At 42.2% G+C, this 9,903-nt stretch overlaps 1 protein-coding gene across 1 annotated transcript in view; it reads right to left on the bottom strand.

Moving 5' to 3' along the window:
- Window positions 1-215: 215 nt before the first annotated feature.
- The window catches only part of IRAK3 (interleukin 1 receptor associated kinase 3), a gene marked incomplete at its 5' end in the record, with an annotated part of 49,211 nt that continues 39,523 nt past the window's right edge, over window positions 216-9,903 (bottom strand). Inside the window, 4 exons of the mRNA XM_082665895.1 lie at window positions 216-911; window positions 2,822-2,986; window positions 3,079-3,141; window positions 3,476-3,674. Of these exons, the coding sequence (XP_082522021.1) occupies window positions 396-911; window positions 2,822-2,986; window positions 3,079-3,141; window positions 3,476-3,674 (943 nt within the window). The 3' untranslated portion in view covers window positions 216-395. The remainder of the gene's footprint in view (window positions 912-2,821; window positions 2,987-3,078; window positions 3,142-3,475; window positions 3,675-9,903) is intronic.

Raw genomic sequence — 9,903 nt, 5'->3', positions numbered from 1 at the left:
GACGACCTTCGCAAGCAAGCTAAACCAAAACAAGGGAATCCAACTGAACTGAATGTACCTGGCAGACTGGAGGCTCTGAGGAGTCACGCGGATGCTGAGGGAGAAGACACTGGAATCCACTTCCATTTTGGTAGGTTTTGATTGTTTTGTTGGTCTGAAGTCACAGTCTACAATCTTAAGTAATTCTGAATGGTTCTAATTTAGTCCAGGTTTGATCATGAGGCAATGATCGTGCTAAAACAAAACTTTAAGCCACTCTGTTCTACAAGTTGGAAGGAATGGAATAGAATTGTTCCGATCATTGATCTGCATTACCCAAGTTCACCATCAATCATCCTCTTGGCGCTCCCAATAAAGACAATGTCTTCCCAGGATGAGACCTGTACTCAGGTGCCTCAGCAATACTTGCTTTCTTCTTTATCTCCTGGTGAAACTGATGCCTTTTTGCACTGTTCACATTCATTCCAGGAAAATTCAGAGGAACAGCTAGCCTCCACTGGCATGCTCCTGTAGGAATGCCCTGGAACTTCCGCAGAAGGGTCCCTATTCACACCAGAGGCCCTCACATCCTGGGATGGAGCTGCAGGCTTTGGAGACCAACTTTCTTCACAAGCAGAACTGGGCACGTTGCTAGTGTCCTCATTCCTCCCACTCCCTGTCTTTCTGTCAAAGCCCAGGAATGTAACCTCAGACTGGCTGCATTCAAAGGGAGTTTTCTGAGTCGTTCTCCCTTTTCTCCAACCTTTATCGTGAGGCAGCGATGGATTATTCTGGTTTTCATCATCTTCCACTGGAATACTTGGTACATTATCGAAGAACAGAGGAGAAGGACTCCTGAAGGACTTCAAGGATGTGGGAGGATCTTCCGCAAAATACAAGCTGGCTTGAGTACTTTCAAGGACAGTTAGGACCTGATTAACCAAGAAGCCAACACACATTGGGTGAAGTCTGAATAACCTCTCCTTTTACCTTTTTTTTCTGTCTACCTATTAAGGAATATTCTCTTATTTTCATGAAATAAATTCAACTATAGAATTTGAAATGTGAAGGAATTAAAGATTAGCTAAACTCCTTCATGTTGATAAATTAAGTGACTTGAAGCAAAGTAGAAAAGAAATTGATTATCAAGAGACCTGACTTTATGCCTAGATTTGCCACCAACTACTTTGTGACCTTGGATGAATCTCTTATCATTTTTTACTTCAGCCTTAATATGTGGAGGATTGGAAGGGGTCAGGGGATGGTGAACCCAATCTATAGTTCTCAAATGCCAGACTACCTAGGGAAGCTTTCTTAAAAAACAGATCCCTTAGCCCCAACCTAAAGATGGTCATTCAAAAAATACGGACATGGGGGCCCAGGGATCTGTATTTTACAAGCTTTGCAGTTGATTTGGATATGCAGCTGAATTGAGAACCATTAACCTGATATAAAATAACATACATTTACACACACACGTAATTTAAAAAATACGTATAGAGAGCTTTATAATTTACAAAGTGTTTTCACACACATCACCTCATTTAACCTGCACAAACGTTAATATCCTCACTTTATAGATGAAAAGGCTGAGGCTCAGAAAAGGGAATCACTATCGCTAGCCAGTAAGGAGCAGACCTGTTGCCTGACCCCACGTCTTCCGGCTCCCAATTTCACGTTCCCTCCACTATATATCTCAAAGCTCCTTTCTGGGCCCAAGATCGCAGGCCACACAGCTCTTACTTGTGGTGTCAGGCCTAGAACACAGCTCTCCTGACTCCCAGGCCGATGGTCTTTATATTCTGATTATGTCAACTCCTTGTTTAAAACCCTTCCATGGCTCTACAATAGACTTAGGATGGAATCCAAATTCCTAGAATGGAATTCACGTCCCTCGATCACCTGGAACCTCCTATTATTTTAAACACGTCCAGCTTTTGCTCTCCACCATCCCACTTCCATGGTGCTAGACAATCTGCAGTCTTGGTGCCAAGGAATCCACTGCACCTCTGAGCCTTTGCAGGTGTAGATTCTCTCCCTGGAATGTCCTTCCATCTTTAATACCTAAATCCAACCTGTTCTTCAGATCATAGCTCAGCTATCACCTCCATCAAGAAGCTTCCTTGACTTCATAGGCTGGGACGTATTCTGACTCTACGCTCCCATCTATCATCATGCTTATCTTCTGGTACCGAAACTTCATGTTTATAGATCTGACTCTCCCTTTGAACTGTGAGCTGAAGGGCAGCAATTCAGTATCTTGATCACTGTTGTATCACCAGCACCTAGTCCAAAGTCTGGTACGTGCAAAGCAGGTACTAAATATTTGTTTATTGTAAACAAATAAATGTCTAGATGATTAAATTGATGGACAGATGAGTAAATTAAAAAATCAATAAGGGAAATACACGATGCATTTTTAAAAAAATTTGGCCACACCACGCAGCATGTGGAATCTTAGTTCCCCAACCAGGGTTTGAACCCAGGCCCTGGCAGTGAAAGCGCTGAGTCCTAACCACTGGACCACCAGGGAATTCCCGTATGCTTCATTCTTAATGGACTGGATCTCTTCACGAACGTTGAATAAAATATTCTCTCCAAATTAGTCACATGTCTTTTCATTAAATTTTTTGTGGTTGCCCTGGTCCCACCCAGCAATACCCTCTTTCAGAGTACCAAACGATGTGACTTTCTGATCTGGAAAAGCTATCTATTAGGTGAGAATTCTCTGTTGAGAGCTGCATTTGTCTCATTGATATTCACATAGATACACAATTTATCCAATTTAGATTTTCCATGGTTCCATGGACTCAGTTTTTAATAAAACCATGGGTATACGTACTTCATCCATCGAGGGTCTTAATTTTGCCCGTGTTGCAGCACACTGGCCTGCCAAAGAGAACAGCTTGGCGGAAAAATTCCGAGGACAGGGATGTACTTTCTTATCTAGAAATGAGATACATGAATCGAGGCCTCTCTTCTCCAGCAATTCTATAAGGAGATCCCTCTAGGAAGAAAAGGAGACAAACTCATCACTGAGAACTCAGAATCTATCCAAAAAGTAACCAAGAAATAGGCAGAGATGAAGACAATTCTTACCAGCTGGATATGCTTTGGCTCATCTAACACCACTTTACAACCTGTCAGAACTTCCATTATTACCTACAAGGAACATATAGAAAGTCAACTACCTAATATTAATATTATACACATAGTAATAATTACTAAATTATTATAAATATTATTAAAATATTACAAATATTAAATATATACACATAATTAGTCATGACTACTAACCTCAATGCTGAATACAGTTCATTCTAATTAATGACTTTACATTTCACTACTTGATTGATTATACAAAATTAATGTATAAGACAATGAGTAACAGAAAATCAATAGGTCTAAAAGCTAAAGCCTTTAAAATAATTCTTGGAATTTAGTGTATTCTTGGCAACAAACTCTTCTACTTTGTTAACTGGTAGTTGGTACTTACAATTCCAAAGCTGTAGACATCTGTTTTAACAGAAAGTTTGCCCTGTCTGATATACTCTTCTGGCATGTACCACAAATGCTTACTGCTGCTGCTGGTCATGCTTAGGACAGAGCTCTGAGGTTCTAGGTGGGGTCGGATGTGTGCCATGGCAAAATCAGTTAGTTTGGGTTGAAACTGATCATCCAGAAGTATGTTTGCACTGAAATTGTGATCAAGGGCAAACAAGACAAAAACATCATAAAGGTATTTCGAAAACAGGACAAGCTCACCATTATATCTGATCAATTCCAAGTAAAGCCATATGTTATTTTCCATGAACTTTTTAAAGGACATTTTCTCATTTTTCTTAAAGTATAAATACAAGTGTTGTATAAAACCTAAACCAAAATCCTGACCTAGGAACAGCAGGCATTTCAAATTTCCAGGCACATATATGGAGTTGGTGGCTAAAGCTGATGCTTTGTCAACAGGAGAAACTAAAGTTAACCAAAGCAGCTTTCCTTGTGTTCTTCTTACATGCATGTAATGAGAACATTAACTGAGTTTTAATCAGATTATAGTTAAGTGTCTGATGTGCACAGGGCTGTGTTGTGGAATGCCCGGCTTAGAGCTGCTGCTCTGCAGTGATTTGAGGAATCTTCGGTAGCCCCTGCCTTCCTAATAACGCTATTCCGTTGTTCCACCTCTATGGATTTTTTGTCTTTGAGTCTTTTAAAATATAAATATCTGCAGAGGCAAAGGCAAAGGCAAAGTGCTCAGAGTCAGTTTTAGCTGCTTGGCACATAAACACCTCAATAGTCACTTAACATCTTAGCTGAGAATAAGCAGCAGATTCCTTTATCTTTGAAGGGTGGTCTTAGCAGGGGTGGGAAATGATAAGCACACACCTGGGAGCAAGTCCCAGCTCTGCCTCTTCCTGGTTCTGTGACTGCCGGTGGGTTACATCACCCTGTAAGCCTCAATGTCATCTTTCCTCACATGTGAAATGAGGGAAAAAATAGAACTCACAGAACTGATATGGGGCATATAAATACTGGCATACAGTAATGCTCAATACTGGTAGCTGAGATGAAGATTAGCAACCCCTCATAAGACAGCAGATGGATATTGATAAAAGAAGTGGGTGGATCGTGAGAAAGCCATCTACTTTTCCACTTTACTTAGGGCTATCTAGAGCTTGCTTTTCGTCCCCTGAAACCAAAGCTTCCAACAGTAGGCCTGCCCATCCAAAATGCCACATGGGATATTTGTAGTAAAAGTGGTAATAGCTATAGGATAAGAAGAAGAAATTCTTAGTCTAGAACAAATATTGGATCTTATGAAAGAAATTCTTGCTGTCCCTATACAAGTAGGCCCACAGGCAGACCCTAGTTCTAAACTACAGGTCTTATTATGATTCAGAGTATTGAGTCCTAGTTCTATTTAGAGGACTTGATGCTAATGTCTTGAGAATTCTAGTCCAGACTTTGTCTAGGACTGAGTTGACAACAGACAAAATGATGGGACTCCCCAAGGCCCTTTAAGGATAGAGAAAGAAGTGCTCTAAACTTTATTTCACTCTCCTTCCTCTAAAGGTGGCAGGAGAGTTTCAAGGTCCAAAGAGCCCACCTTGTCCATAAGCTGAGGGCCTTTACCTGTTGCGTGATCCTTGTACCTACAAGGAGAAAGTCAGAGAAGGCCTGGCTCTCTAGACTTGTATCAGTAAGCACAGTCCTCATTATTCTCCTTGCCTGGTCTTTTCTCCCCAGATATTTCAAACCTGGCAGTTTCTGAGGCCAGATGGGGTCTCACACAGCACCATCTATGTTACTCCTTACCTGGTTTTCCACTTTCTCAGTTGGAGAACAGTGGTAGCTATCCTGAACCTCTGAATATGGGGAATACATTAGAGCCAGATCCTACCTTCAACCCAGCTCTAGATAAGAACAGACATTTAGCTCTTAATGACTTCTTCCATAGGTGTACTCTTCACTTGCTCAGATCAAGGCTGGGGCTTCCAGAGATGCCCTGATCATTTCAGAGTCCCGGGGTATTTAATGCAGGAGTTTGCCAGGTGTGCCTGGCAAGTGAGGTGAGGTGGGCAGAGAGTTTCATTAACTCTCATTACCAGGACCCAAGCTTCTGCCCCCCTGAGAGCCTGGCTCTCTTCTGCCCCCCTGCCCTACCACTGCCCCCCACCCCGCTTTATTTCAGCATAAGAGGAGGACAGCAAAGATCTGAATGCCAGATCTTCAAGGTCAAACATCTCATCCTCTTCTTCCTTCACCCTAGCCTTAAGAATGGTATAAAACCATAACTTAAAAGAGAATGCAAAAAGCTGAACTGGTGAAACGGAATCCCTGAAGAATACGTCTTTTCTAACTACAAAAGGAAAAAAAAAGAAACACCACCACTCATAATCTAATCCATTATTTGATCCTCAGAAAAACTGGGGAAGTTTTCAGCAACTGGTGACTCATGCTTCTGTAAGAGGCAGAGGTGAGCTGAGTAACCACAGCGTTACACAGCGTTACACAGCGTTACACAATAAAGGACTTTGGGTTACACAGAGGACTTTGGGTCAGTGAGAAGCCATCAATAAGAATGTGAAATTGTTCCAGGGCACTGCATTTACACTTTGAATAATGAAAGTGTAAAGACAAATTGTTTACCAGCAGACTTTAGTGTACAACATAAATTTTGAGTCCAGTGATTTACTCTGTTCTAAATAAAGGTTAATGGTAGCTGAGGAAGAAGGATGTTCTCTTTTAGGAAAGTGGGAACTGCAAAAGGCCCTTCAACAATCAACTGTACCTGAATTCTTTCCCCTCCTTCAACCTCAAATAGAATGTTCAAACATAAGGTGCCTTCAGCTACCTTGCAGGTCAACTGAATGCGTTCACCCTACAGGAGTGAAAACAGACTAACAAAACGAAGACAACATAAAATAACTAAAATCATGTAACAACAGAATGCAACAAACAGATGAGAAACATCCAATGGCCCACGCCTTCAATTTAGTGCTTCTACCACCTATTTCTTCTCTTCTCTCCCACAAGGCTACTTACTATAGCAGAGAGACCACCACCTCTCTAGATAACTCTTCTAGAAGAAGGACTAGTAGTGGTACATTAAGGTGATGGGGAAAAACCCACACAAAGTGGTGAATTTGTATTCTGATTCTGGGGATGTTACTTCATCTCTCTATTGCTAGGGGTCTCTAGGACAACTCTTTTTGGGTACCTTCGACTCACGTTGTCTCCTAATTTAAAGCTGAAGCCCTTGGGCCTTAAATATAAAGCAAGATGATACACCTAGACTGTAACGCAGGATCTGAATTTAAGTGCAAATATGTTTGACGTGTGAGCGCATGACTGGTTTTTAAAAATCTGTATCTATATTTTGATTTTAGGGGGAGTTGTTCGTGCTCAGTAGCCCAGTCCCTGAATACCTGGCAACTCTCAGGAAAAGTCTAGACTTCACTTAATTGGCCCCAGAGATAAAGAGCACCCAACTGGCTCTCCATGACAGCCTGAGGCAACAGGACAGCTTGCTGTCTGTGTCACTGCTGTTGCAACACTAAGACACCCCTCACCAGATGAGGGAAGACCCAGTTTCTCCGACAACCTGCAGATTACTGGAAAAAGGCATACACACCCTCTCCCACTTCAGCATGCAGTGTATCTGGCCTCAAATGATGCGAAGCTGAAACCCTTAATGCCCCTCTTGGATTATACAGCTTTCCCTTTCTATCCCATTGACCTAGGCAGCACTCAGAGACAGTATTATGGCTTTTTCTTGCTTTATTGGTGTCTTGTGAGTCCTAGGCCCAGACGATAAGGGGTCTTCCTCCTTTAAATGTGAAATTTCGTCTCTGACCAAACTAGCGCAACTTCCCTAAGCCTCAACTTCCTTGTAGGTAAAAAGATCTGATGATGCTTACCTCACAGGATTGTTACAAGGCCTAAATGAGAAAACATAAGCAGAGTGCCTGATGCACAGGGAGAGCCTCGAAACATGCTTTCAAGGATGTAGTCTGGCCACTGTCCAGCCTATACCCACCACCTTACCTTAAAATCCTACAGAACTTGGTTAGGTGTCTCTAGAAGTTCAAGGACACCAATTTGATGTAACAAAGGTACAGAGGGTTGCAGGATAACCCTGGAGATCTGAACACCCTTGGGTTAATCAGTTTCCAGGCATCAGTTGTGTTTCAAAATAGTTCCAGAGAACTTCTGGAAGAACCTGACTAAACTAATATTCCCAGATATTTTAAGATCATGGAGAGAAAAATATACATATTGTTTGGTATGTATGTGCGCAAGCATGTATGCATTCCTGTATATAAATAAATGAACACTGGGGTTTAGAGACAATAGTGGTAAATAAAATTAATAGGGAAAATTTTAATTTACGTAATATTTGTTTTGGCATTCCTTAGAAAAAATGAACATATTTGGATATTTTAGAAGAAGGCAGGCACCAGGGGGGAAACAGGAAAAATCTGAAGAAAAAGAATTGCTATAGCTAAAATGTCTCTGAAAAACAAAAGTAGGTTTTTCTTGGCGGGGGAGGGGGGTGACGTCAGACAGGGAGGAGACTGGTTAATTAAACCATCAATCAAACAAACATTTGCATTCCCTGCATTTTCGGTCCCTGCTGAACGCTGAGCTGGAGCCCAGTGGCCTCGCCACTCACATCAGGTCTTGCGGTAAAGGCAGGAGGAGCTTGGGCCCATGGGCAAGGGTGACACAGTCACAATGAAGGAGCCCATGTGTGGCTGCCCACCCTCCTTCCCAACTACTCAGTCTTTCTAGTCCCTCACAAAGGAAATTCCCTACGCACTTACTAGGCCATATATATTTGATCAATGTCCATTTTTTAAAAATTCATTTTTAAGCAGATGGCTTCTTCCTTCCTTTCTTTCCTAGACCACCTCCCTTGTATGAAAGACTGTTTCACTTGGCAGGAGACACACGGCCATACCATAAGAGAACATGATATTGTAGGAAACATTAGAAATGTTCCCCAAGATTATCTCCTCACTTTGGCAACATTAACAAGAATGAATGTCTGGGATGAAAAATGCTAGGGGTAAAATGCATTTCAATTTAAAATCATTCATAAATGTGAAAACAGTTAAGCTCGCTAAGGAATAAGATGGAAATAACAAGAAGGTTTACTGCCTTCAGATGCTTTTATGTGATCCCGTAATTCAAAAACTTCTTCGTTTTCCCCAATAAAAATGTGAGGGTCTTTCGCCAAGAACAGAGACTTCAACTCTTTAGAATTCTTTTCTTTCAATACTTTTCCTCCTCAAATTCCACCATCTGGAAATGGATTTTGTTTTTATAACATTCTCTTTGCAGAGTTCAAATTACTAAGACATTTTGGGGGTAACTAAACCAGCAGACTTCTTGAAAATACCTTTGAAATGTGGTCTCGACTTCATCCTTGGTGTTCTGCAGCTGTGTCCTTGACAGTGTCTTCCTTCAAAGACCATTTACTCTCCCTCTCTGCTTGCACAAGGCGAAGATTCCGAATGCAGACCACCAGGCCTAATCTCCCCCACAAAGTCGGCTGCCTGCTGCCGTCTTCACTAGGAGTCCAAGGTCAACATTTCCAAATTTGCACATACTAATTATGTTCTCTCCTGTCCCATTTCCCTGCCTCTGCTGATGAAGCCGACATGCTCCCAGGAGTGCCGGCTAGAAAGGCTTAATTGCCTAATAAGAGCATGACTGCTGGACCCACACAAGCATGGAACCCACCTCCTCAACCCATCTACAGATATGTGACTGAGGCAGGTTACTAACCTCTGGAAGTCTCAGCTTTCTCCTCTGTCAAACCAACGAACTTGATAAGACCAAATGATACGTAAACTCAGTCCCCTGGCTTTCACTGAGTTCCCTAATACGTCTGCAGCCTATCAGCCACGCTGAAGGTACTGACGCTTAGCAGCGCAGTCAGGATAGACTGGGCTTACTGCTGTCTGGGGGCCTTCTTTATGCTGCTCCCCTTACCTGCAAAGTACTCCCTCCCACTTATTGTCATCCAAATCCACTATGCGGCTTGATTCACCTCCTCCATGGAGTTTCCACTCGACTGCTCTGAACTCCAGCGGCCCTCCTTTCTCCAAGTTCCTACTGTACACCCTGCCCTCTTCGATTTGGCACTCCCTCCGAGACCAGCTTCTGCTGTTTACAGAAGCATAATGCTGAATCTATAGAAGATACCAAGTAAACATCTGATCATATAATCAGTTTGTAAATTAAGAGAATTTGAAACCGTAAGCAGCCTTAGACCACTGGGCATAGGGCAGGTATGTGGCCCAAATGTGGCCAAAACATCCTCCCACATTCTTGGCAGACATCACTAACTGAGTTCAGAGCCACCCACCCCAGATTCCCTTTCGACAAGGCACACGGGAAGTCATTACCAACCAATCA

This window comes from Grampus griseus (assembly GCF_964374135.1).
Source record: "Grampus griseus genome assembly, chromosome: 11".
NCBI classification, from domain to species: domain Eukaryota; kingdom Metazoa; phylum Chordata; class Mammalia; order Artiodactyla; family Delphinidae; genus Grampus; species Grampus griseus.
This window is presented reverse-complemented; position numbering and strand designations above follow the sequence as displayed.